A 27142-nucleotide genomic window follows, 5' to 3' on the forward strand; every position below is an offset into this window, starting at 1 on the left:
TACGCGACTCGACGCTTTCGATGCCTCGATCTCCTCGACTTCACGCGTAAACCTAATCGAATACGGGAAACGATTCGAGCAATTCAAAATTACAAAGTCCTCGATCTAACGAGATCCTGATATTTATTTATCCTTTTTTTTTTTACGATTTTATCTATGTATCGAGGAAACTCGTAAACCGAGAAGCCAAGGCCGCGTTCGTCTTGTCCGTTACGGACTTTCGAGCTGTCCAACCGAACGACATGATCGAGCACACGAGGAACGAGTCGAGCATAAAATCTGAAAAAGAATGGAAAGAACGAAGCAACCTTTTCGCGCTCTTCTTTCCAACGAATGGACTTTCGAACAGCTGGAGTTGATTTCTCAGGGTTTTGCCGTACACGCGCCAACAGCCATGGTTGACGAGGAAGTCAGTCGGCGAGTTACCGCCGATAACGCGCGTGCTATCACGCGCGTGTCCACGCTCTATCGATGGTACCGTTAAACCGAGCACGTCCGTCGACGTCGGCCGCGAACGTATAACCGTCCGGATGACTGTTTTCAAATTAGGCCCGATCCGACGACGTTCGCTCCTATTTTCGAACGGTAACGATAAAAGCGCAAAGCGCGATGTTCCTAGCCGCGGTACCCTGATCCCGCAAAGTTTCGAGCCTAGTACGTCGACTGCATCTTCTCGACAAGCGCGACCGTTAAGCCGAGCTTAAGTAGTTATGTCATCGTTAGCCAGGAACACCTTTTCTCGCGCGTGGCTAACGACCGATAACGACGTGCGACGTTGTCGTCGCGAGGAATTTTCTCTTTTGTACGAGCCACGGCCTTTCTGCTTCAGAATTTTCAAAGAAAAACTCCGCTGTACAAACAATGGTTAAACGGCCTCGTTGAACGCAAAGGAGGAAACGAAGATTTCTAGTTGCCATTGAAAATAACACTGCTCGGTAATCGAGTTTCACTTTTGTTGCTCGATCGAGCAACCGTATCATTTTCAGCGTTTTCCGGGTAAACCTTCCAACGACCGGACGAAGAAGAAACGAACGAATCGGAACTGAAATTTGGCTTCTCCTTCCCGCGGAGACGCCGAAGAGGAAAAGGAGAGAGAGAGAGTTCATCCCCGATCCATCGACAGTCGTTCGGACTCGGTGACCTCGATCCCCGATCCGCGTCTCCTTTCACTCGAACACTTCTTTCCGGTGGTCTTTCTCGCACCGTCGGTGCCAAGGAACGCGATTGCATTCTATCGCGCCTGGACTGGTCTCGGTAGTCAGTGGTCAGCCCTCAGTTAGCCCGAGTTCGCTGGAGTAAGTCGACTCGAAGCCGCGTTCGTTACCTGCCAACTCGCTCTTTAGATTTCACTTTCATGTAAGTATAACGACACGCGGTAAACGTTTTCGCTTCTGTCGAGAGCTGACGAGTCGACGGACGTCGCCGACCTTTCTTCGACGACGGTGTCCTCGGTCCTAAATGCGGATGCGTGTCTGTGATCGTGAACCGAGAGTTAAACTCATTGGGGAAGACGCTCGTGCGTTACACGTGGTGTTCGAACTCGGTTATCAATTCGCCACGGTACGAACCATATTTTGTTTAATTTTCGCGAGCGTGCTACGACGTCGCGACGTAAAGTATAACTCGGTCGGAAAAGTGTTTGCGAATCTATTTTGCTGGCAAGTATCGTCGGTGAACGCGTGCGTCGGCTTCGATTTCTCTTATCGCCGCGAAAAGAGAGTACCGTTGTCGATTGGTAGCGCGACGCCCGCGCCGGCATTTCGCTACCGTTTGTAAAAGGACTGTCAGAGCGCGAGGAGGGTAAATAATTAACGAGTTTAATCGCAGAAGACTCGCCAGCACGGTATGATGCAACCCGTTCTGAAGACCTGAATACGGAATACGCGCCCACGACCACGACAAGATCCTTCCGATGAAAAGATGTCGAGCGCGAAGGACGTGCTGATAAAGCTGTGCGTTCTGTTCTTCCTTTACGATCGTAAGTCTCCATTTCTACGCGCATCTACCTGTCCTTCGCCTACTTTTCGTAAAATCTGTCTCTACGTGTTGCAACGATCCTTGATCATAGTCCGACTCGTCGTTTAAACGGATTGCGTATATTCTGATTTGAATAGCGATTACGCAAAGTTAAACATATACGCATATATATATATATATATATATATATATATATTATAGAAAGTTACAAACTTTACGTTCCAAACTAACGTGGAAAAAGTTGTACGAATAATACTGTCGGCTTTGTTACGTTGTATAATTTTCTACTTATAAATAAACCGAGTTATTTAAAACGGAATGAATCGTTTCAGACGCTGCGTGTCTCATTATCCCGGAAGAGCTGCCCACGATACTTTCGCTGATCTACTCCAATATTCCACCGATAAAGAAAGGTAACACGGCAATTGCATCACGTCCGTGTGTCACACTTTTTCTCCGATGCGTTTTCCCGTGCTATTCTTATTTCATGATTTATCCTAGCCGTCTCGCGACGCGCCAACAACTTTGACTTTCACTCGGCGCGCGCCTGACACCTAACAGAGATGCCTAACATTTTCTACGAATAACGAATTCAATTTGAATTTCCTACGACGCGCGACGATATCCGAGAGACTTTCCGACTCGAAACAATTCGGAGATTCGCCTCGTCTCTGGATGGTTTCTCCATGATTGTTTGCTTCTCGTTAACAGGCACCGATTCGAGACTCGGCGTGGGTTTCAGACTCGGGGAGCACGCGGATTTTCAAGTACTGGTAGAGCTAGGACCCCAGACCGAAACGGATCCGATCGGCACTGCCGATAACAAGAGACGTCGAGATGTAAGGAAATAAAAATCGATCTTCCGATGATTCGAGTTACGAGCAACGCGAGATTTACGATTAAGAGTAACGTCTACTTTCTACCACAGGCGATGTTCGGTGCCGCGATGAGAGGAGAACTCGGACCGTTGGCTCAAGCGGTTGCAAACTATCAATTGGAACGGAAAATTCAGAGCGAACTGGAAAAATTTAAAAGAACGGAGGAGAAGGTGAATGCCGTGGACACCGAAGAAAGTAACGTCGAGAAGGTAAAACTCAATTTCTCTACTTATTATAGACTTTGACGAAAGAAGCAAAGGCAGATTTTACTATGATATTTCTCGTAGACTAAAGCCAGCGACTGGCTGGCAAAATGGAGCAAAGAAATGACGAAATCGGGCAAAGACGAAACGCCATTCAAAGATGTTTCCGAAGAAAACAGTTTCTCGTCGTCTGTGAAAAACAAGACTGTGCAAAGGATACGTTCTGGACCACCGCTTGCACCCACCGGTGGAAAAAGCGCGATCTCTGATCTAACAAACTTGTACAAACAACAAAAAGATAAAAAAAGCGAGTGACTCGAGCGAAGCGTCTTCGTTATATAAGTAACATCTATTTTTTACGATTCTACCGAGTTCGTTATGTATATAAGAAATAAAAATTTATACGAACAAGAAAGTATGCTAAATTTCATTCGCCAAACCGTCAAGTAAATGTAAACTAACATTTGTTTTATACTAATTTAAAATACAACATACTACCTTATCGACGACCGATAGTATCTCTTTCGTAACCGAGGTCGCGTTTAGTTCTAGCTAGTCGCCGCTATGGACTCCGTGGTGTCCATTGTAATGGTTCCCGTGTGAAAGAGTTGAGGTGACGTGTACGTTATTTTCCAGTTTTCCAGCGGTGGTTTTGCAACATGAATGCCTTTAAACGGGACAAAAAGGAGGAAGAAGATGGTAATTATGAATGAACATCGTCTTGTCTTACCATAAGCTCGAGTTCATAAACGAGGTTAAACGAATCGATCGTACTCTTATGACAGTTCCTTGTAAACAGTTCGGACGATTACTAGTAGTGAAAAATCATTTTTCTTCTATGAAATCCATCGTTTCGCGTAGCTTGTTTTCGATGTGTTTCCATTCAATATTTACGTGTACTATTTGAACGAATAACGCGCAAACCGTTGTACGTACTGCCTCCTTCCACGTGTGATGTTCGTGTTTCTAGGTGGAGGAAATCCCTTTCAAAATCTGGAGAAGACAACCGTCCTTCAGGAAGCACGTACTTTCAATGACACTCCGGTCAATCCAAGAAAATGCGCGCACATCCTCACAAAAATATTATATCTGTTGAATCAAGGAGAGCAGTTGGGTACCACAGAAGCTACCGAAGCCTTCTTTGCCATGACCAAACTGTTCCAATCTCGAGATGTTGTTCTAAGGAGGTTGGTCTATCTAGGGATCAAAGAATTGAGCTCCTTGGCAGAGGATGTGATCATAGTAACATCCAGTCTAACGAAAGACATGACTGGAAAAGAAGATTTGTACAGAGCCGCCGCTATAAGAGCTTTATGCACCATCACAGATGGGGGAATGCTGGCAGCTATCGAACGTTACATGAAACAAGCTATCGTAGATCGTTCTCCTGCTGTTTCTAGCGCAGCTTTGGTTTCTTCGTTGCACTTAACAAGCGTTTCCGGTGATGTCGCGCGCAGATGGGCAAACGAAGCTCAAGAAGCGTTGAATTCTAGTAATGTAATGGTTCAGTATCATGCTCTAGGTGTTTTGTATCAAGCTCGCAAGTCGGACAAACACGCTGTAATTAAGTTGGTCGCAAAACTTATGAGAACCAGTCCAAAAAGTCCTTACGCGGCATGTATGCTAATTAGAATGGCATGTAAACTGTTGGACGAAGTCGACGAAGGGGAAGAGCTGTTAGGATTCATAGAGTCTTGTCTGCGTCAAAAGTCGGAAATGGTAATATACGAAGCGGCGCACGCGTTGGTAAATCTTGGAAGAAGCGGCGCTAGAGAAATAGGCCCTGCTATTAGCGTTCTACAACTGTTTTGCGGTTCTCCTAAGCCCGCTTTAAGATTCGCTGCTGTCCGGACTTTGAATAAAGTTGCTATGACTCATCCAGCAGCGGTTACCGCTTGCAATTTAGATTTAGAAAACTTGATCACCGACTCGAACAGATCGATTGCCACATTAGCGATTACCACTCTCTTGAAAACTGGAGCGGAAAGCTCGGTAGATCGACTGATGAAACAAATTGCTACTTTCGTATCAGAGATTTCGGATGAATTTAAAGTCGTAGTCGTACAAGCTATAAGGTAACGATCTTATTCCGCTTATATCTTAGGTTCGAAGCATTTATTCTCCCGATTTATTCTTCCCCTGTTTTTTCCAGAGCTTTGTGTCAAAAGTTCCCGCGCAAACACGCAGTTCTAATGAACTTCCTTTCATCGATGTTAAGAGACGAAGGAGGACTCGAATACAAGGCAGCGATCGCGGATACGATAATCGCGGTTATGGAAGGAAACGCAGAGGCGAAGGAGGCAGGTCTGGCTCATCTGTGCGAATTCATCGAAGATTGCGAGCACATTTCTCTCGCGGTTCGCATTCTGCATTTACTCGGTCAGGAAGGCCCGACTTCGAAGCAACCGTCCAGATACATTCGATTCATCTATAATCGCGTCATCTTGGAAAGCGCCAGCGTACGCGCGGCGGCCGTCACCGCTTTGGCGCGTTTCGCCGCGGCTTGCCCACCGTTGCTTCCAAACGTATTGGTGCTTTTGTCTCGTTGTCAATTGGATTCCGACGACGAAGTCCGCGATCGCGCGGCTTACTATTGCACTATTCTTCAACAACAAAACGACCCAACCGTGTTACCTTTGATACAACCACCTCTTTTGTCGGTGCCCAGTTTAGAAAGGGCTCTGCGAAATTACATGCGAACACCTATGGAGGACCCGTTCGATATTTCCCAGGTAGCTACGTTTACGTTCTAATGTACGTTGTTTAGTTAACCGAATGCTCGGATACAATTTAAACAATTTGATCGTTTTGTAGATACCACCGGCACAAGCGGCCGAAGAACCCGCGCAAGTGGAAGTACACTCGACCGTGAAACAACAGCAACCTCGTCTGACGCGAGAAGAAAGCTTCATGGAGAAATTGTCGCAGATACCACACTTGGCGATGGTCATTCACGAGTCGTCGCTGCTCAAGTCTTCGCCCGTCTTCGAGTTAACGGAATCGGAAACGGAGTACAACGTAAAATGTATCAAACATACGTTCTCGGAACTCCTTGTTCTTCAATTCGATTGCGTGAACACTCTTTGCGACCAATTGCTCGACAATGTAACAGTGGCCGTTGAACCACCGGAGGGGTAAGTACATTCGAATATAATTTACGCGAATGTCGTACTTTTCGAGAAGATACGATGCGCTTCTCTGTTTTTAGATATACGGTCGTCTGCGAAGTTATGTGTCCTCGTTTACCGTACAACGAACCTGGTACGACGTACACGGTATTAAAATATCCGGAAGACGTTCACGCTAGCATCACCACTATTCCTACGACTCTTCGGTTCACGGCTCGTGACTGTGATCCTGTGACAGGTGAACCAGATGCCGAGCAAGGGTACAACGACGAATATATGGTACGTTCTTTTATCGTTCGAAACGGAAAAACAAATCGATTTCGTTTGTGTGTGTCTAAATAATTTAATCCTTTTTTTTTTTAGCTTGAAGATTTGGAAGTGACTTTGGCCGATCAAGTCCGGGGAATTGGTAGCAGAGGATTGGATTTCAATGCTGCTTGGGACGCAGCTGTTGCAAAAGAATTCGCCAAACTCGAGGAAACGTTCGCTTTAGGTCCGTCGGTAACCAGTTTGGAAGGGGCGATCCAAAGTCTGACAGGATTTTTGGGCTTGGATGCCGTAGAACGATCCAATCGCGTACAATCGGGTGCTACTTCGCATAATTTGTTATTGAGCGGCATTTTCAGAGGTGGAAAAGAAATTCTTGCTCGTGCGAGATTAGCATTGTCTGGTAGTCAAGTAACGATGCAACTATCCGTTTTGTGTCAAGACCCAGACGTTGCCGAATTGATAGTTTCTTCCGTCGGATAAATCGTTCTCGATACGTAAACTGTACGTGTACGCGTACGTGTATCGAATGTTTCTGCTATGAAAGTCGATAATCTATGCTACGAATTCCTTACTTATAGTATTAGAGAATTAACGTTGCGAGAGAAATGATCGCGAAACACGGGGTTTTGTTAACCTCCATTTCTATGTAATACTTTGTACATATTATTATAAAACAGTTCTTTAAATAATATTGTTAAAGATTTTATTTTATTTCACACCGATATGGGCCGTTTTCTTCCTTTGATGTTAAGCGTAATTTCTAATAAGATGTCCTCTTTTCGTTTCATTATCTCGGTATTATTAACGCGCAAAAGTGAGGTTATCGAGAAGTTTCTCCCTAGCTTGCTGCTGTCTGTACGCTCTACTTTACCATCTGATAACCTCATTTTCGAGGCTCAAGATTGTTTGGCTTCCTTTCGAAAATGGCTGCCGTATTGGATGAAGTAGGTAAATCCGCCGACAAACTGGTGGACGAGGAAAAACATGAAATCGTCGACGAAGAGGAAGATGAAACCGGCGCGGTAGAAGCATCGAAGAAGAAAAAAAAAAAGAAAAAGAAGAAGAAAGCTGGTACGTTCCTAGATGTATTTTTTGGGTGTATCCTCGTTACTTCAATTTTAGGTTCCGCGCGTGTCGTGTCTTATGTTTCGTTCTTGAAACTAACACGCTTAATATTTACTCCTTCGCAGTGTTGCATGTCATTTTTTTTATTGTTTTATGGCGGAACTTTACGTTTTAACGATAAAATAGTAGTCGAACAAACGAAATAAATTATTACTAAGTGTATTTGAGATCAGCACAGTGTGGAAATTTCCTTTGTACCTGTCTCGTATTTCGATACCGTTTATTTCACAACGTATTTTCGAATGTGCCTTCATAGATACATGAAGTATTTCTAAATTGCTTGGTTTTGTTCTACTTCTATCATCGTATTATTATATTTTTGTTGTATAGGAGCTGATGAAGCTAGTGCAGGTGTTCCAGAGGGCGAAGAGGACAAAGCAAAAGATAACACCACAGGCAATGGTAAACTTATTGTTACATTTACTTGGAAAATAATTTGTTCTACAACACGATATTCCATTGGGATTATTTTGTAGAACCCGCTAGAGAGATGGCAGAAAATGATATGGAAATGGAAGAAACTAAAAAGAAGAAGAAGAAACGTAAACCACGTGGAACAGGAGGCATTAAGCAGCAAACGGATCCTCCAACTATCCCCGTGTCAGAATTGTTTCCAGATGGAAATTTTCCGATAGGGCAGATTATGGATCATCCTTCTGCTGCGGGCGTGGATGATAGAACAGCGAAGGATCGTTTCTCGAGCGAAGAAGCTCGTGCTTTTGATAGAATGCATAACGACATTTATAACGAAGCGAGACAAGCAGCCGAGGCTCACAGACAAACGAGGAAGCATATTATGAAATTTGTACGTTGTTGCGATTAATAGATGCTATTCGACATTGTTAATTAAGAAAGGACATTTTTTCTATGAAATGTTTTATAAAAATGTAACTTCCTTCTGCTTAGGTAAAACCTGGAATGACGATGATAGAGATTTGCAACGAATTGGAGAACACAGCCAGAAAATTGATAGGAGAAGACGGGCTTAAAGCTGGATTAGCTTTTCCAACTGGCTGTTCTAGAAATCATTGCGCGGCTCATTATACTCCAAATGCTGGAGATCCAACTGTTTTAGAGTACGACGACGTTACTAAAATAGATTTTGGGACACACATCAACGGACGAATCATCGACTGTGCATTTACTCTGACGTTTAATCCAAAGTACGATAAATTGATCGAAGCGGTTCGCGATGCTACAAATACTGGGATTAAGGCTGCCGGTATAGACGTCCATCTTTGCGATGTTGGTGCCGCGATTCAAGAAGTGATGGAATCGTACGAGATCGAATTGGATGGTAAAACTTATCCGGTAAGTTCGTGTAAACCTATTTTGTTGAGTTGCGTAACGAAGACGTTCATTAATAATAGCAATAATGTACAGGTGAAGTCCATAAGAAATCTCAATGGTCATTCAATCGCTCCGTACCGTATTCACGCTGGAAAAACTGTGCCAATAGTCAAAGGCGGGGAAGCTACCAGAATGGAAGAGAACGAATTTTACGCAATCGAAACATTCGGATCGACTGGAAAAGGAATCGTACACGACGATTTAGACTGTTCTCACTACATGAAAAGCTTCGACGCCGGTTTCGTCCCGCTAAGATTGCAAAGTAGCAAGGTCTTACTCAACACCATTAATAAACATTTCGGTACGTATCGATTTATCAGCGCTTATCGACTCGAATAATATCGAGACTATGAATTCGCCTGTGGGAAAAGGAAGCGGAGTGAAAGGTTACGTTTACTATTTCAGGTACTTTGGCTTTCTGTAAACGATGGTTGGATCGCGTCGGTTGTACAAAGTATCAGATGGCTTTGAAAGATCTTTGCGATAAGGGCGCAGTCGAAGCCTATCCACCTCTGGTCGATGTCAAGGGATGTTACACTGCTCAGTTCGAGCATACTTTGGTTTTACGTCCAACGTGTAAAGAAGTTATTTCCCGCGGAGACGACTACTAAAGTGGATCGCGTTGCATATATTCATTACCTTCTGTCTAGGAATGTACAAGTTGGTATATGTAAAATCACTAACGTTAAATGTTTACGATTAATAACGCGCGATTTGATTATATCACTTAACAATACTTTATTCATTGTTTTCCTCTCACCGTTATAAGCTATAACTTTAACGAGAAACAATCTTGAAATATTCCAAGTACAAAACGTAAGTGTCCTCGTTTTCATAAGTATTCAGTCATGAATCGTCAATATTTTTCTATCGGGATTAATTTTCTTTGCCGAACTCGGTTCTTTTCTACGGATTAGGATACACGTAAAGAATAATATCAATATTGAATAAAATATATTTGATACTTTAATTATACCAATGCGACGGTGGTCCTAAACATGATTGGTTTGTATCTGTCATAGGACAGAATTTGGTGCACATAACGCGGTGGTGGTAAAATTCAAGTTAAACATCTCAACTCGTTAATCGGCTATATACTTTATCGTTTCATTTTTAACTCTGTTAAATTTTACGTTAGAATAATAAGCATGCTTTAATTACGGTTTCGAAGTAATAAAATTGAATACACTTTGACGCGCTATTATCGATAGAAGAATCTCTAGGTTCCAATCAACGATCACGTTCCTACATTTCAGAGCGCTGTCAATCGAAATAGTATAACGCAACAATATATGTTTCATTTCTTTTCCAAACTATGAACACTGTAGTCTAATAAATGCTGCTACGTTAACGTATAAAACACTTTTAATTTCTCTGCTAAAGGCAAAAGATTTTCGTCGTTCACGGCCACTCCTCTTCCCGCGAATCATGTCAAGCACTGCTCCCACTTTTTTATCGATTTGCTCATGTTCATTCGTACAATGAATTCAACTATGCTTTGCAACTTTTCTCTTTATGGTAGTCTTGGACTGAATTCCAGGATGATTCTCATCGCTTTCTTTAAATTTGAATTCTTTTTTATGCGACACGTGGAACAGTGTTCATACTTACGCGCCAAAGAGGGTGGGATAGTCGAACGACGTAGCGAAAGAATATTTGTTTGGTATTCTAGAGTTGGAGAAATCTTTCGCGTTCGCTACCGTAAAGTACTACAAACTGTATGGTCCCGGGGTGTCGGTTCAACGATTATCCCTACTGCGACAAGGTAGTCTGTACTTTAAATTCAGGTCTGGTCGCCATACATATTCAGGCACGATGATAAGCTAGCACTCGGCGAGCTTACGTTTCGCGATATCTTTTTTTTTTTTTTTTTTATGTCTTAATTTATACACTTTTCCTATACTATTCGCGAGAGTTCTGTTACTTTAATTACGCTAACGGTATTCGACTCTATACGAGAACTGCCTCGAAGGCTCGAGCACATAACAAAATATCGAATCGGCTTGACAAATGGTCAAAAACTAACTATCGTTAACAACCGAGAAGCATTCCTTCGTAACCTCGAGAGGTATTCTCGGTCGCCAATAATATATTTGCATCAAGGCGGTCCTTTAAGGCCTGTTCGTCGTAAACATTGACGTGTTATTCTTTGTTGGGTCTCAGGGAGGGGGGGAAGAGACGAGGAGAGAAACGATGCCGTATCGCGCACTCGCGTAGGCACAAGGTCGAGGAATATCGCCCGTAGGAAAACCGTCGGCATTGCTTCCCCGACTACGTTTTCGTAGGGAATTCCCAGATTTAGCGTCGTAAGGCCTCGCTAGAGTATGCGCTCGAATAGAAAAAGTTTCTCGTGCACGTTGTTCTCCCGCAATTCGCGGAAGGAAAGGATTCTAATGCTAGGGTAGACTGACTGTCTAATCGGACTCGACGTCGCTTAGAAAGAAAATGAATCGCCTCGGAACTTTGACAGAGTAAGGCAACGTTTCTACTTTTACGAGAGAGAGACGCGTACCACGGATTGAATAGGCTCCAGGCGAATAAATCTATCGGCACCGGACACGACCTCTCCTTTTCGCATTCCCAGAATTGTTCCTTCCATCGGCGAATCACATAATCCTCGTTTGCCGTCTAACCGTCTCTTATCAGATTACATATATGTATTTACATCGGTCGAGTTACAGAACGCGATGAGACATCCCAGTCGCGTCGCGACGCGACGCGACGCAACGAATCGATCGCGTCGCTCTCCCGCACGATGGTGTACTTATCACGTTACACGATCGACCAACATTTTGTTTCTGAGTTTCTTGTTACTTTTGTTTCGCGAATTCACTGAGAATCCGTACGAGGTCTCAGTTTCGCTCTCGCCGTCGCTAAAAGGTTACTGGATGGCTCCGTCGTTGGCTGCGACTGTTCCAGCTGAAACAACCAACGAAATTTTTGTTAGATATATTCCCTTTTGAAACTTTCTTACGTTTACAAACGCTAGTCGAAGTTTCCGGCCAAGTTAGGCCTGGTCGCTCACCGCCATTTCAATGTGCTTCGCTCTCTGCTCGATGGCTCTCTGCAACGCGGTCCGGGGATCATCCTTGTAATTCTCTTCCCGATTCTTTTCAGCTTCACGTCTGGACGCAGCCTCCCTCTGTTTCTCCAGCGCTCGCTGAAGTTCGCTTTTTTGATTCAGCACGTTCCTGCCTCTGGAAACAAGCGAAACATCAAAACGATTAACTTTCATCGCGACGCAACGATGTGAAAAATGTGCGAACAGTATTTCGAATAGCAATCGCGGTTAAAGCGTAAAAGTAGGCGGGTGTGAGTATTCGACGTCATCGGAGATAGGCGAGTTCGCACGTCGGGTCACCGCCTCGTCATTCGTCGGGAGGAAATGATTTTCTCGATTATAAGCGTGCGAAAGCGTATCGAAATCCGCGCGCACGCTTTCCGTTGCTGCTTCCAATATTTATCGCTCGCTAGGAAATTTTCTCGAATCTCACCATCTTGTTTTGCATTTTGCAAGCTATCTCTAGAATGGTATCTATGCAGGTGGTGTACCGTCACCTTGCGTCAGGATCGTTCGGTCGTGTAAAATTAAATCAACGTATAAATTACTCGAGGCCACCCAGGTGATGTTCCGGGACGGTAACCGCGCATAGAAGAGATATCGTATAGAGACTTACATCTTCTGATTGAACAATAACTCCCTGCGAAGGTCCTTATGATTACCGGACGTGAGGTAAGGGTTGTACGGTTTTCTTGGCACGATCAAACCGTCCGGTCCCATGTGAGGAGCAGGTGGCGGCGGAGGTGGTACACCCAACACCGGCGCCATATCTCTCCCTGGAAAAGTATAGCGCGTCGTTAGGCAGCGGTTTAAAGAGAGCATTCTCGAAACTGTAGCGTGTTTTGACAGCGGTACAGCACGACAGATTTTTCGCTCGCAAAATTATTTCGCCCGTTCTTCTAGCATTTACAGGGTTCGAGTAGATTTTACCGCGAGTAAACTACTGCTCGAGTGGGATCTTTGCGGTTTTATTCACCCTCCAGGAAAGCGATTCTCTCCCTCACGGAACCCTCCTCGCACATCGCGGCGAATCGCACTGAAGCATTTCCGACCGTGCCGTATCAAACAGCTAACTAGTATATATTTTTGCGTGGGGCTTCGCGTAGCTGCTAATCGAATAGAAGAGTACATACACGGCACAGGGCGTCGCTCGGTACGTATATACGTACCTTTATATTCTCAAGGTGAACCAAACGATGCGCCTTTATCGCTTTAAACCTATTGGACTCGTGTTTTTTTTTATAGATTCAACGGTAAACGAGCTACTCGCCGAGTACCAGAAACGGAGCGCGCTGCGAGCAATACCGATCGTTTTATTCGTTCGTCGTTGTTCGAATAAAATCGGAGGCAAACATCGTTGGGATTCCCGACCAGTCGCGATCCACCGTCCATCCTTGCAAAACTGAAGAGACTCGTGCCAAAGAGAACGAAGAACGACGTCGCTTGATTGCGTGGGAGCTGGTCGCGCGATCTTGAATGACCCGTCGACACGGTGAAAAGAGCACAGCCACGGTAGCGGAGAAGGAGGTAGCGAAAGCGAGTCATCGTTTGGTCGCGTGCGCGTGCAGAGTGAACACGATTTAACGGAAATTGGGACAGACGTCGAACTTCTCGTTCGGAAAACTACATCCATCGTTTACACGTCGGTGTCTCCGCTCTGGGATCAGACCTGAACGCGCGATTCGTATCTATCCTTGTGAAAATTGCGTCTCGTCCCGGAATAAATTTCCCGACGGCGAAGCTGTCGAGACTCCTCGACTTTACTCTTCCTCGACCAAATCGATGCGGCGACTACGGAAAAAACACAACAGTTTCGTACGTCGAACGGGATGTCCGCGTTGATCGAGTTTACGAGCGGAAAGTGAAGTTTGCGGAGGGGGAAAAATCCTACGAAGCGCAACGCACCGCGTGGCCCGTAAACAACGGATCTTTTGCGGGGATTCGCGGAATTAGGTTTCTCGTTGATCGATGTTGCGAGATATACGAGCGCGCCGTTAAACCCTGTAGCCCGTGACCAACGAGAGCTACGAAACGAAAGGAAAAAGTATTCCGACGCCCGATTATCCATATCGCTACGATCGGTTAAAAAGATAAATGTTAAAGGGGATTATCGGTATCGCGAGGAGCGATCTCGGTCGAAACGCTCTCGTTTTTCATTAAAAGTAACGGTTCGTTCTATCCTCTCGTGACTGGCGTTGCGTCCACGGTTAATTAAATCGCCGTTTAGTTTTGAGAGCGTTTGGCGGCGAAAGTAATCGAGGTTACTCGTTCGACCTATTTTTCGCGATCGCTCGTGCTGTTCGACGCTGGCACGCGCACAAAGTGCGATCGATTTTTCACGAAAACGAAAGTTACGGTTTCGTTTAACGCGTGAAATCGTTCGGAAGTAAAACGGAGTAAAATAGGAACAACGGTTCGATTCGCGTAATCGGTCGACGCTGGGTAGGTGCATTTTTCTCGACGTTTCATCTCTGTGCGAGATCGATGGATTTCGCACAGGGAAACGAAACGACGGCGGAGGAGAGAGAGAGAAAGGGACAGGGGAACAGAGGCAGGGAGGGTTAAAAAAAAGAAAAGAAAAAAAAAGAAAAGAAAAAAAAGAAACGCGAAGCCAGGCCAGGATGTAATTTTGAGGCAGATGTGTGGGCACGAGAGGGAGATCATTGCACCGCGAGCAAGGAGCAGCTGAAGTAGCGTGAGAAAATGCGCCAACCCGACCGCTCCGACGGATGATAATGACCGAAGGGCAAAGTCAGGGCCGTAACGATTTAGCGGATTTACCGTCAACCGCGAGTTAAACGTAACCGTTTAGGCGAGCCTTCCGCGATTCTTCGTGCTTCTTCTCTTTCTCGTTTGTATCTCACAATTAGGTATTTACTTGGCATCGAAAGATACTCCCGTTAATAATAACGATCGGGCGGCGCTTTTGTCCAATTGATATTTAGATGCAACGGGTCGGGGTGCGCTCGATAACGCTCGCATACAATACCGAACGGTCGTGCAGTGGGAATCCTTTTCAATCCATCGCGAGGGGAAAATTGCTCGACGAAACCGAACCGCCCGGCTACGGTATCCGACGGATCTAATGCGCCGCCTTTTATAGCCTATTAGGGCTCTTTACGATGAAATTGTCGTGAGCGGTAACGAGAGTTAAAAAAAGAAAAATGAGAGATGCATCGATGACGCGTGACTCACCGTTTGTTAAACCGTCGCAGCTGTCCGTGTCGTTCTTGGAGCCGTTACCGATCACCTGAAACACGTACATTCGATTAACGGACGATACGCTGCTAGTAACGCTACAGTTGTCGATGGCAAACATTCGCATTCCACGAGCATCGCGAACCTTGCCATCCGCTCGGATGGTAATTTATAACTAGCTGGTAAGGAGAATTACAATTTCTAAGAGGATCTACGCGAAATTCTGCGAGTTCGAACGCAAAAGAACGGGCGATTTCCTTTGTTGATTCGTAACCACTGCACGGTTGCTCGCAGAGTCGCGTCTCCGGATATTTTCAGCGACGCAACGCGCGAACTTTCAGTAATCGTAAACCGCAGCGTTCTTGGTTCGATAAAAGTTCTTCTATTTTTGTATAAAATATAACTCCGCACTTTCGATAAACGGACGAATCGAAGATCGCGCGACTTAGTTTCACATCGTGTGCTGCTCCTCGGCACCAAGGAAAGAATCGAAAGTCCAATCCTCGACGCATTATACCGTTTCTCTCGTGACTCGTCATCGATGATTTCACCGCGATACCCGCGTTGTCGCCGCGAACGCTATCGACTCGATGCCAATGGCGGTAAACGCGAATGCGATGCACGTGGAATCGCTGGACATTTTCCGACGAGACGAAAGAATGTTTCGCGAGACGTACGAGTCGCGAACGTAAACTCGAGGAACGTTTCGAAGCAATCGCGGCATTTTTTCGGTCCACGATTCTACGGGTTTCCGTAATCGCCGGCAACGTCCGTCCTCGATATCAGCGATCACTTCCAAGAAAAAAGGATGGTTGCGTGAAATGACGCGCGTTAGAAGCGTAACTGTTGCCACATAGATTTTTTCGAGATATTCTTGTGAAACGTTTATACCGAATTTATACTGAATTCCTTGGCAGCTTGTTCGAAATTACGGAGAAGGGCTTCCAAGTTTCGTCCAAAGCTGACACCGAGCAACGAATAACAAGCCGGTGCTGCTTTTAGCCTACTTTCGACGATGCATTCTCGGCTTCGTTCTTTCGCGTATTAGCTAAAAACAACGGGTACACGTACGTTGACGTAATAGACTCGAGGTGAACACGCTAGGGTCACCATTGTGCGAGCACGTTTTTTGTAGGACATCTTTTGTCGCGATCTCTTTCAAGCCCGAAGCTGCGAAAGACCATTGCTCGCAGGTGCGCGAAAAACGCGGACGTAACAGGTTTCCAAAGTGTGCGCGATCGCTCGTCTTCGGCTATGAAAAGGTTCGCGAGTGTCGCGAACAATAGCTACGCGAACAATGTCAGGGACTATAAAGTTCTCTAAGGCTCGAGAGTGCCGAAGATTACCAGCGATCCTCGTTCCATCCGATCGGTGGTCGGATACAGTTCTGCACGATTTCACGAAAACACAAAACTCTCGCATCGAAGATTCGATTCGCGCGCGGAGTCTTATTATCGAAAGCGGAAGGTTCGTATCGGACGCGATTAGACTCGCGAGTCAGCTCGTCCTCGAACGAGAAAAGAGCGAGCGCGCTTGAAATTGTATCGAGCTCATCGACGAGGAAGGAGTTTCCGAAGGCTGCGACACACGCGAGCGACAGCTAATTGCTCGTTCGCAGGCGTGAACGCGTGCGTAAACCGCGCAGAGAAAACGAGAAGGCTGCTCCTACTCGACTCGACTCGTTTTGCCGTTGGGAACGACACGCTTCCCTTTCACCCTACCGAGTTGTTTACGTATGTACGGAGCCGCCGGTTAAACGAGTTGCAATGAGCTTTAGCTCGGGGGGATAGTAAGTCCGGAAGGAAGTGGAAAATATTAACGTTTCTTCGGGCGCAGGGGAGCTGTGCCGAGCCGTCCTTGTCGATGGTTGCTTCGCATTGTGATCGATGAAAAACGCGAAAAGGGAGACTACTATCGCGCGCGCGGCCAAATTCCCTTTCCGACGGACACTTTTCTCTACTGTCCCGATTTTCCGTTTCGCGCTCTTTTCGAACGCGGCAAGATTAGAATTGTTCGAAAACTCTCTCATCGACGGAGGAAGGGAGAACTTTTGCGAATGTTTTCGAAACGCCGAGCGCAATTCTCTTCCCTCGTTTTTCGTTCCTCTTCCGCTTTCGTTCGTATTCCGCGCCGACGAGAAGGATTCAAAGGTCACCGACTCTACGAGAGGTGCTTGAAAATAAACCAGAGAAAATTCTAGGTGCAGACTAGCGCTCTTTCGACCTCGAACAATGGCGCCAACGAAAACTCGCGCCTCTCTAAATGCCAACAATAACGGCGAACACGTACTCGCGTAAAGTGGCCGCGATGAAAGTCGATTCGTCGACAATTACACGTATCGAGCGATCGCGTAAACGCTAGGGTCTCGTTCCAATTACTCTTCGTGTATTATATTTTTCGGTGCTTTCGCGATCTGAGATCGACACAGAGATTTCCGCGTCTCGCAACAAACGAATCCTACCGAGAAATCCCAAACGCACGCGATCTACTCTTCGATGAATCGAGTGCGACGCTAGGATTTACTTTCATTCCAGTTTTCTCGCAATTTCCGCGAAAGTATCTCGGCGACCGCTATTTTTCAGGTAAATAGGTACGCGCGTACACGGTCGTCGTCGAAGACGCCAACGATTTCGTACATCCCGACGATCCGAAACGTTCCGATGAAACACTTTTCGAGCAAATTGTGAAACTGCCGTAAATACGTAACAAAGAAAACGAACGACGCGGCCGCTGTACGAAAGTACTCCCGCGGTAGCAACTATCACCCTAACGAGCAATAATTTCGTTCAGCTCCGACAGATTACAGGATAAAAATTCACCGGGCGCTTTCACCGAAGCTTCGAACCGAAAGATCGTATCGTTCACCGGTGTTCATTGTATTCGCCAACACAGGAAAACTGTCAGATACGCTGAACTCGTTCCTGTGGCCCGAATGTGCTCTCTTCGCTGGACTCTAAATTCCAACTATCCGTAAGCTGAAACGACTCGATGCGAATAGAAAGAAAACGGCGTCGATTCGGGACACCGGTGTCCTCTCGTTGATGATAAACGTATAAAAATGCGTATGTAAACGAACGGTCGGGAGACGACGAACGAATCGTAACGGGAATTTCCTGGATCGATGCGTCGCTGTCGCGTCGAAGGAGGACTGGCAGATTAACGGGTTCGATGCGGGCAGAGGAGCGTAAATTTTTTCAATAAAACAACGACGTTCGTCGAAACGCATTATTCTCGAGACACCGAGCGCACGCACGAGTGCATCGAATTGCAAAACGGCTACAAGTATGCGCACCGCGCTCTCCGTTTGTATGCTCGATTGCTTCGGGACACGCGGACGTTTCGGCACGCTTCGAATCGATCTGTTTCTTTTGCAAAGCGAATGGTGACTCGTTGACGCGTGTCGCCAACGATATAAAAGGAATACGAGCGATTTACTACGGTAATCGCGTAATTTTTTGTTCCAACAGTCGACCGCAACTTACGAGAATACGGCAAAGTCGACGAAAGGTCGGTTGCAGCGTGAGACGAAAGTCGTTGATCCGGCAAAGGGCGTGCGTCTCGAGATCCGTAGCAATCAGGCTGAGACGGAAATGAACTCGTATGTCGATTTACTGTTCCGGGGCTGGTGGAACGGCGAGGAAGTTCCGAGCGCGATACTCGAGGCTAAGCGAGACGAAACGAGGCACTTGTCGCTCGTTCGAGCGCACCACGCGAACTGACAGGACGACGAAGCGAGAGACACGCCGGAGAGAGGTGAAAAAAAGAGAGGAGCGGCTGTCGCGTCTCGTTCATGCGACCCATGTGCGTCGTAACGGGTACCGAACCCTTGCTCGACTTCTTCCGACGTAGACCCGAACGTGCCTCTGATAATGATAATACGCGGTCGCTTCGACCGGCGAGAAACGTTCAGGGCCGCGAATTCGTTCGCGGTCGTGGGAACACCGCAAAGGTACGGGCCATAGTTCGCTGTTTCTCGATTTCGTGGGCCGCGATTAAAACGAAACAACGGTTCCGCGACGTCAGAAACGCTACGTTTCTAAAACTGAACGTAGCGGAAAAGTTAGCCACGCGTCGAGGGTTTGGGAATCGAGACAGGACGACAGCGATCCTCGTCGAAAGCACCTGCGCGGTTCGGTGCACTTTCACTCTCTACGCGATTCGACGGGACCGGTCCGATCGTGAAGTACGGCCATGCAAATCACCGGAAGTCTATAGTTTGATCCGTTACGGACAAACATGCTCCTCCAGCGGTTCTTCTCGAGTCGAATACCAAACGCTACGTTGCGACGGTTTTGGAGTACGTATCGCCTACAGGTATGCGGAACGATTCATAAGACCGAGAAGAAAGAAACCTGGCGAAGACGTGGGATCGTAATTTCGCGCACGGTTCGCTAACGTTCGCGGTAATCGAGCATACGGTGCAACAGGGTCATCTTCGGTCAAGTGTCTACGCACGCTTTCGTGATGTCCTCTCGTCCGACGCGTCGCCAGGAGAAATTTTTAATGCGGGTAATTACAACTCGAATGCACGTATTCGCAATGACTCGCCGCGACAATGGCTCGTGGTAACAATTGTCCATAATTAGCGGGTTATTTCGCGGAGATCTGGTCCAGCCGGTGCTCCTTACCCGTATCCACTCCAGATCCATCATTTCTCCAAGCTGACACGTTCGAGGTCGCTTATTTCCACTCTCCGTTTCTAATTTCACTGTTCGTGGATCGGTAGCTTGCTTGCTCGAAACTGCGACAAAATTTCGCTCGGTATGCGGGCACGTCGCCCTCGCATCTTCCGAGGAAGATCGTTTAACAGGTATCGAGCATCGCTACCGGTACAGGGAAGTTCGAAATTCGATCGGACGGTGGTAAGCGAACACGCTCGTTTCGAGAGAAGAGTGCAGAGATTCGTTTTCGCATTTTCCGATTCTCAGGCAGGTGAGAAAACAAAGACTGCGCCGACACGCTCGCTTTCTAAACGGTTGAACGAACCTCGCGCACCTTGGGAATAGCCGACCGGCTAGCTCGATCGACCGGAACCACCTTGGAGAAATGCTGCCAAGACAAATTATTCGGCGATGTCGGAAGTGCATCGATCGTTGCTCCTTTCTCGAGCGGGTACGCGCGCCTCGGAACTTTTCAATCGGTCGTTGGTTTCCGATCGATCGTCCGCGAAAAGCGCGGTGTCTCTCGACGAGCGTGGCTTGCAACTTTTCAATTAGCCGTAGTTTCCGGATCCTCGAGATCGATCGGTGCGCACCTATGGAACCAGCCATCCGCGTCGTAACGACGTACCTCCTATAGCGGTTTCCGCAAACAATCGAGCGACGTCGAAATTTGCGCGAGACGTTACGTCCTATCGTCGAGATACAGTTACGAGAACGTAAATACGAGTGAGTCTCCTCGGCGATCTCTTTATGCCGCGTTACGTCAACGCTCGTCATATTTTATAGGTTCATTTTCGCGGGAAAACAACTGGCGCGAACAACCCGATACGAGCCCGCGAATAACTGCCGTTAAAGTCGCCAAAGCCCTACGCGGAACGAGAGCAAAACGACGATACCGACTCGGACGTTTCGAATTTCTTTTCCTCCGCGGTTTCCTTCACCCCTTAACTTCTGCGGTTGTAGAGACGCAACTTCTCTATACCGTTCGAATGTCGTTTAACATTTTCGCAGCACGTTTACCGCGCGACGACAGATCGAAAACGAAACGGCGAATCGAGCACGCATCTTCCAGCGTAACTTTCTTCCATTGGAAAATTTCGAGCAGCGCGCGTCGTTAACCGCGGAGAGTGTGTCGTCTCACGTTGGAAAGTAAAACTACGCGTCGAAGCAGAGTTCGCGAAGTTTGCGTCGGCGGTCGTAATACAGCAAGAAAAACGATCGATTCGATGAAACGAATTCCTCCGACGCGACTCTCGCTTCGTTGTTCCGGTAGCTCGTTGCTCGGAATTAATCTGCCAATAATTACCTTTCCACGAGTCGTGGAGGGCGCAGACGCTCGATGAAACGTACCAGTGGGCTTCCTGGCTAACAATAGGCATTCGTTCTATTCACATTTCTCCATTGGAACTGTATCCACGCACGCCTATCGCGCGCTCTCCGCGATTATCTTCTTAGGAGAATAGAACAAACGAGAGCATGGACCTCGGAGTTTTGATATCGCCGGAGCGTTATCGCGAGAGGAACGAGCAACGAGTCCCGTAAACGGTAATTAAACCGACCAAGACGAGAATACCTCTCGATACTTTCCGACGTAGTCGATGCCAAGCCAGGGCTCTGCTTACGTTCGAGTGCGATTCGATTTCTAGAGGAAATTTCATGCAAGCGTGTCAGCGCGTAGTTTTAGCAAAGTACCCTTGCGAAACCACCGCACCGGTCTGGTACGTGACATTTTCCACGCGAGGTGGTTTCGTATTAAACGCTTTTTGCGTCTTAAATGTACCGCAAAGTCTTTTCTGAGACATAGCTTCTTCCTTGACTGCGACACCGTGGCATACCGAACAATAGCGGGTGCACTCGCTCTCGCTTCGCTACGCAATCACGATAGCTCGTTGCGCGAATTCGTTCTATCGAAATTACTTCCTATGCGATCGGCCGATTGCGAGGAACGCCTGCGATCCACCGTTTCCCGATACCTCTGCGCCTAAATTACATACGCCTATCGGTCTGCGACTCACCCAACGAGTTGCGCAAGAGAACGATTACATTGATAAAAACGGAACTGTATGCACGAACCACGAGTGGATCGTTAGATTTTACATTTCGTAACGTCGGTTTATTTTCCGATTACGTAGCACGATACTACGCGTTTTACGAACTCCGAGTAATTACGCTAATTTACGATAGACAAATACTCGTTAGAATTTTCCACGGTAATCGTGACTTTGAAGTTTGTCTCCGAGATTTACTCGACGTCCATCGTTGATTATTCGTAAAATGTTACGAAACGCGTGTGTTGTATTGCACGTGTACGCAAAGGTGCGACGAAAATGAAAGAGACCTTAGAAAGAGCCAAGGTGTCGAAAGCGCAAGAGGCGTATTCAGAATCACGTTGGGTGTTGCTACTGTCTACGATGCAGTCGGAACAATGGTAAGAGCACTTTTGCTCGACTTTCGCTCGAATGCGCACCGCGGCAGACCATTGCTGAGATTAATTTGACGACAATTATTTCCGACTAGCTCGGCAAGGGTGGAAGCTGGAAGCGAACGAACGTTCTTGGGAAAATCGCAGCGCGTGTAAAGCTTTCAGGTATCTAAACGAACGGAACGCGTACGAGCCGAATTTCGTAATAATCCCGACTTGTTTACCAAACTTGTTATTCGATCGCTTTTCCTGCGACGCGTTCAATCCTTTTATTACTCGGCGAAGATTTGATTCGACGAAATAAACTTGAAAAAAAAAAAAAAATAAATAAAAAAGATGCCATTTGTTTTTTTCGTTCAAAATCTTGCATCATCGGAAACTCGTTAACACGCGCCGCGTTGCGCGAAACGAACTAAACGCGAACGGAGCAACGCCGAGCAGGGTCAATGTAGTTAGGTGAATTGAAACACGTTTTCCTTGCTAACGCGATCGACTTGTACATTTTAGAAACGTTGATCGCCTTGTATTGTTGGAAATGAGTTGGCGGTCCGAGTGCCTTACGGCTAACCTCGCGTATGGAATCTAGTTTCGAACGCGGTGCAACCAGTTTGTCGGTTAATTAATGCTGCGAAACTGGTAGTCCTGTGCTTTCCAAGTGTATACCGGCCATTTATCTCGATCGTTGCGCGGCGATGTATCCAACGCCGCTAAATTATCGGTTTATAAATTTTTAGCCGTCTATATCGGCCAGTTATACACGCGCGTACTCATGCCGCGCCGACTATCCGAGGAAAATCTAAACAGCGATCATTCCTTTTATCAACGTACGATATTTCGAGCATCGAACGCATCTCTCTCGGAACAAGCACGCTCTACGTTTACGTAACGAATAAATATTTATTCGTCCATCTGCGTCATTTAGGTAACGATCGCGCGATAAGTCGCAACGACGACCGACAAATAAAAACCTTATCGTTAACAATTCTGTCGCCTCTTGCGCGACGTGTTGACTGAAAAAGGAACGTTCCTTTAACTAACGGCCTCGTCTAAAAGGAAATTTGTCATTGGACTTAAATCTGTCTTCGAGATACGTTAAGATAAGTAGTAGAAGAAGGGCGAGATAAACGAAGAAACACCATGGTTCCGGAAAACAATTCGTTTCCTCTGTAACTGTAACAAAAAACTACGCGTTCCACTCGATTATTTAACGATAGATACCAAGATTTCCGCGATTGTACTCCGGCGAGCCGATCGGGGCTCGTAAAACCAAAAGAAATCGCCTCGAAATTACGAACAGCCTCGATCTCGTTACGTGAAACTCGCGATAAATTCGCGCGAATGGAATTCCTCGATCGAACAGCTGTTCCGCGTGTGTTTTCGAAATCGCGCGATAAATTCGAATACGAAAGCGAAAACGTAATCGCGCGAGAATTTCGACGGCTCGATTCAAATAATCGACGAGAGAACACCGATCCACGACAAAGGAGAAAGTTCATTCACCAGGGAATTGAATGAGAAACCCGCGACCGGAGACCGCGACGCGACGGTGGCCAGCCAAAGCGTCGCGTTTCGCAATTATCGACGTTCACGCGTAACGATTTTCCTTATGAAACAGCCAAGGAATTTCGTTTTCGCGATCCAAGGAACGCGTGGGTGTGGCACGCGGACCCGACATGCAAATACGACGCGTTATGCAACTACGCGTCACGGCGTTGTCGATGGTGCGGAGCTGACGCGTTTCGATCGACAGGACGCGCGACGCGCGACGCCGAGGCGAAACGCAGGCGGCAATTGTCGCGCGAGCGTGGTCGCGGCACCTTGCGTGTCGCTTGTGTCGCAAACCACGCGAAAGGACCAAATTTCAAGGGCAAATCGTCACAGCGTTGCACGCCATCAGCTGTGACGCTTACTACGTTGGATTCTATAGATCGTTCTATATAGTTCTCCATATAGATAGATTCGTTCGGTAGGTGAACGGAAGCAACAGCTACTCGAACGTCGAAACTTTTTCGACGTTTACTCGATAACAGACCGTTGGTCACCTCGTAACGCCTCGTAAACTTGGATTAAACGTACAACTTAAATGGAAAATATTCATCTAAAAAGCACTCACTGGAACGTCCAAGAATTACGGATGCACGAACACCGAAGATCCTTTCCAGGAGAAAAGACACTGCTCGACGGAATCACGAAGCCGCGAACGAAGCACGCTCACCAGAGAAAAATGTTCAAAGCACGAGCGTAAACATCGAACTGAAGCTGCCAGGCAAGCTGCACCGCAACACCAACCTAGGCCCGACCTTAATAAGCTGCTTTCACACCGAATGCTGCGCGCACAGCCAATCTCCACGGTGGAACACAAATTTCTAGCGATTGAAACGTGTACGCAACCGTTTCGACGCGACGGATTCGATCGTTGAAAACGAGACAAGATTCGAAATAGCAATCCATCGGCGCGAAGAAAAATTCACGGTGGGCGTAATTCGCCAAGTGCCGATTAAATATTTATCGAGTCGTGGTTCGCATCTGTGTTCTCCGAGTCCATAATTACACAGCCCCGAAATACCAGGTTCCTCGTCAATATTTTAACGCAGCCGGTCAATGCCCTTGTTCCTTGTGTTGCGAGTGTGCACGTTCGGAGTTAATTTACGTTACGGTACGTGCTATTTGTAGTCCTAGATTTACATGGCGCCAAACTATACGATACGTACGAGACTTTGTCGCGATACCGATACAGCGTTGTCGATCGGAAAATATATCACGAAAGTAAACCGACAACTCAACTTTCTATCGGAGGACAAGAATACGGAACTACGTCGAAAAAAGCGTAAACGTAAAATCGAAGGTAAGAAATTGACGTCTACCTGGCGCGAGCCGGAGCTCGGTGTGAATTCAACTTAAATCGAATTCCGCACAAAGGAAGGCATTCGATGGAAAAGAACCTGCAACGGACCCGAGGCCCGCATCTTCCAGGTCCGCACCTAATTCATCTTAGGGCCCTGCGGTCGCACAATCGCCACGGATTTCACGGTAAATGAGCCCGTTCGGAGAATTTCCGAACGGAAGCATCTATCGTTCGTGCTGGTAAACTTTAGTCGGGCTTGGAGGTACGTCGTTTATTTAAAAGAAGCGCAAGAATTTATGAAGCGTGTATCGAGCGGGTTGTACTTGACACGTGCAAATGTGCAACGTCATTGAGAGCATAATTAAATTCCCCGCGAAACTTCTCGCTTACAAGAGTAAAAGCGTTAACCCCAAGGACGATTCGCTCGAGTGATTTTAATCTTCCTTTGAACACACGCGACCATAACTCGTCGCAAAATCCGATGACTCTCTCTTTTACACTGACCGATGATACCTTTACGAAATGTTGTATTCGAACGATTCTCCGTCGGAAGAAACCAGTGCTAACGTACCTCGCCGTCGTGACGCCCGGACGAACACACTTTATCAGAGATTGTCTTTGAGAAGTTGTTGATGCTCGGAAGGTCACACTGTTCGCCTGTATGGGATGCTCCGACGCTATCGTCCCGAACGGAATTGGAGATACTCTCTCGTGTCGTCGAATCTTCTTTCGGGTTCTTCCAATTCTCCCTGTCCTTCTCAAGAAACATCGATTCGCTGAAACATTTCTCGAAACTCGACGCACGTTGATGAATCGTCGGTAAATTCGGTGTCGACTCGGAAAACTCGAGCTCGTTTTTCGTGTTACCGTCACTTGCGTTACGTATTCTCGGAGGGTCCTGATCGCGAAACGTTCTACGTTGGGCCTTGGCTATCTCGCACATTTCCTTTATCATCTATTTCAACGCGAGTAGATCAAATCCTTCATTGTTTCGTTCCTTCTAGCCTTCAATCGTTACGTTACTTGTACGTTCGAACGAAAGATACTGGACTAAGCTACTCTGCTTGCGTCCAACTCGTTACGTTGGATGCGACACGCGACAAATGTGAAACTGATAGAAACACGAAATAAAAACTGGCGGTAAAATCGATTTGTAGGATTGTTCGGTCTTAAATTATGGTAACGTTATTAGTTTCGTCGAAACGGTAGGTACCAACCGGTTTCAGACCACTGTTTCTCCTAAGGACAGGGCTAACGTCGTTTCGTAACGCACGATACTTCCGTAAGCTAGAGAGACGCGAACAATACTATCTCGCCAAGGGCCAAACGAGTCATGCGTCACATGGAAGGACATCTGTTGCCCTTTTCTCTCGACCAGTGGTGCACCCCTAGTCGCTGCTCCTCCGACTCTTTTCGTCGTTTCTACCCTTTTCGTTCCCATTCGTGATCTGTAAAGCGGCATTTCACCATTTACATTACTTCGTGTTTAGAAGGAACTGTACAACAAGGATGAGACTGTTTTTCAATGTGTCCCCTTTTTCTCGGCAGCCAAGACCCTGCAAGACCCTAGAGTGATGATAGAATATACATATATATGCACCTGCGTTCCGTTTCATGGACCACAAATCGGTATCGCCATCTCGCGGCTAAAAGAACGAACTAATTTGGGAAGCTTGGATCAGAACCCTTAGTATTTTGCACTAGTAACGCCATCGGTGGACAAACGCCCGAATCCTGTCCTCGATTAGTTCCTTATTTTACTGTTAGATGGCGCCGAAAATTAGTTTGGCCTCTTCAACACTAGATGGCGACGAGAATAATACCGTATAACGCCATCTAATAGTAACTGTGGGAACTATTTTTACTACAAACTTGGACGTTTCTCCACCGATGGCGCCACTAGTGCAAAATACCAAGGGTTCTGATCTTAGCTTACAAAATTACTTCGTTCTTTTCACCGCGGGGATTGGCAAATAAGAATTATAAAAAGGGTCAAGAAAACATGAAATAATTATTCATAAAAA

The 27142-nt window shown here is 46.6% G+C and overlaps 4 protein-coding genes across 4 annotated transcripts; 3 read left to right on the forward strand and 1 right to left on the reverse strand.

The window, feature by feature from the left end:
• The first annotated feature begins 15 nt into the window (after positions 1-15).
• On the forward strand, positions 16-3464 carry LOC128889001 (uncharacterized). Its single transcript, XM_054146261.1, has 6 exons — positions 16-1356; positions 1828-1978; positions 2310-2390; positions 2689-2816; positions 2906-3064; positions 3143-3464. The coding sequence occupies exons 2-6, from the start codon at positions 1921-1923 to the stop codon at positions 3371-3373; spliced, it is 657 nt and encodes a 218-aa protein (XP_054002236.1). The 5' UTR covers positions 16-1356; positions 1828-1920; the 3' UTR covers positions 3374-3464.
• Positions 3465-3617: 153 nt separating this feature from the next.
• Positions 3618-7145, forward strand: LOC128888972 (coatomer subunit gamma). The gene is made up of 6 exons (XM_054146215.1): positions 3618-3757; positions 4029-5133; positions 5211-5790; positions 5873-6192; positions 6267-6465; positions 6550-7145. Exons 1-6 carry the CDS (start codon positions 3718-3720, stop codon positions 6934-6936), a joined length of 2631 nt encoding a protein of 876 aa, XP_054002190.1. The 5' UTR covers positions 3618-3717; the 3' UTR covers positions 6937-7145.
• A 199-nt stretch (positions 7146-7344) lies between these two features.
• Positions 7345-10291, forward strand: LOC128888984 (methionine aminopeptidase 2). The gene is made up of 6 exons (XM_054146233.1): positions 7345-7527; positions 7912-7983; positions 8058-8386; positions 8488-8892; positions 8965-9232; positions 9337-10291. The coding sequence occupies exons 1-6, from the start codon at positions 7380-7382 to the stop codon at positions 9540-9542; spliced, it is 1428 nt and encodes a 475-aa protein (XP_054002208.1). The 5' UTR covers positions 7345-7379; the 3' UTR covers positions 9543-10291.
• Positions 9869-26420, reverse strand: LOC128888996 (uncharacterized). Its single transcript, XM_054146256.1, has 5 exons — positions 25690-26420; positions 15188-15242; positions 12609-12768; positions 11957-12128; positions 9869-11850 (listed from the first exon to the last, which is right to left on the reverse strand). The coding sequence occupies exons 1-5, from the start codon at positions 26071-26073 to the stop codon at positions 11761-11763; spliced, it is 861 nt and encodes a 286-aa protein (XP_054002231.1). The 5' UTR covers positions 26074-26420; the 3' UTR covers positions 9869-11760.
• Positions 26421-27142: the final 722 nt, after the last annotated feature.

Source organism: Hylaeus anthracinus, unplaced genomic scaffold (genome assembly GCF_026225885.1).
Source record: "Hylaeus anthracinus isolate JK02 unplaced genomic scaffold, UHH_iyHylAnth1.0_haploid 11994, whole genome shotgun sequence".
In the NCBI taxonomy this organism is placed as follows: domain Eukaryota; kingdom Metazoa; phylum Arthropoda; class Insecta; order Hymenoptera; family Colletidae; genus Hylaeus; species Hylaeus anthracinus.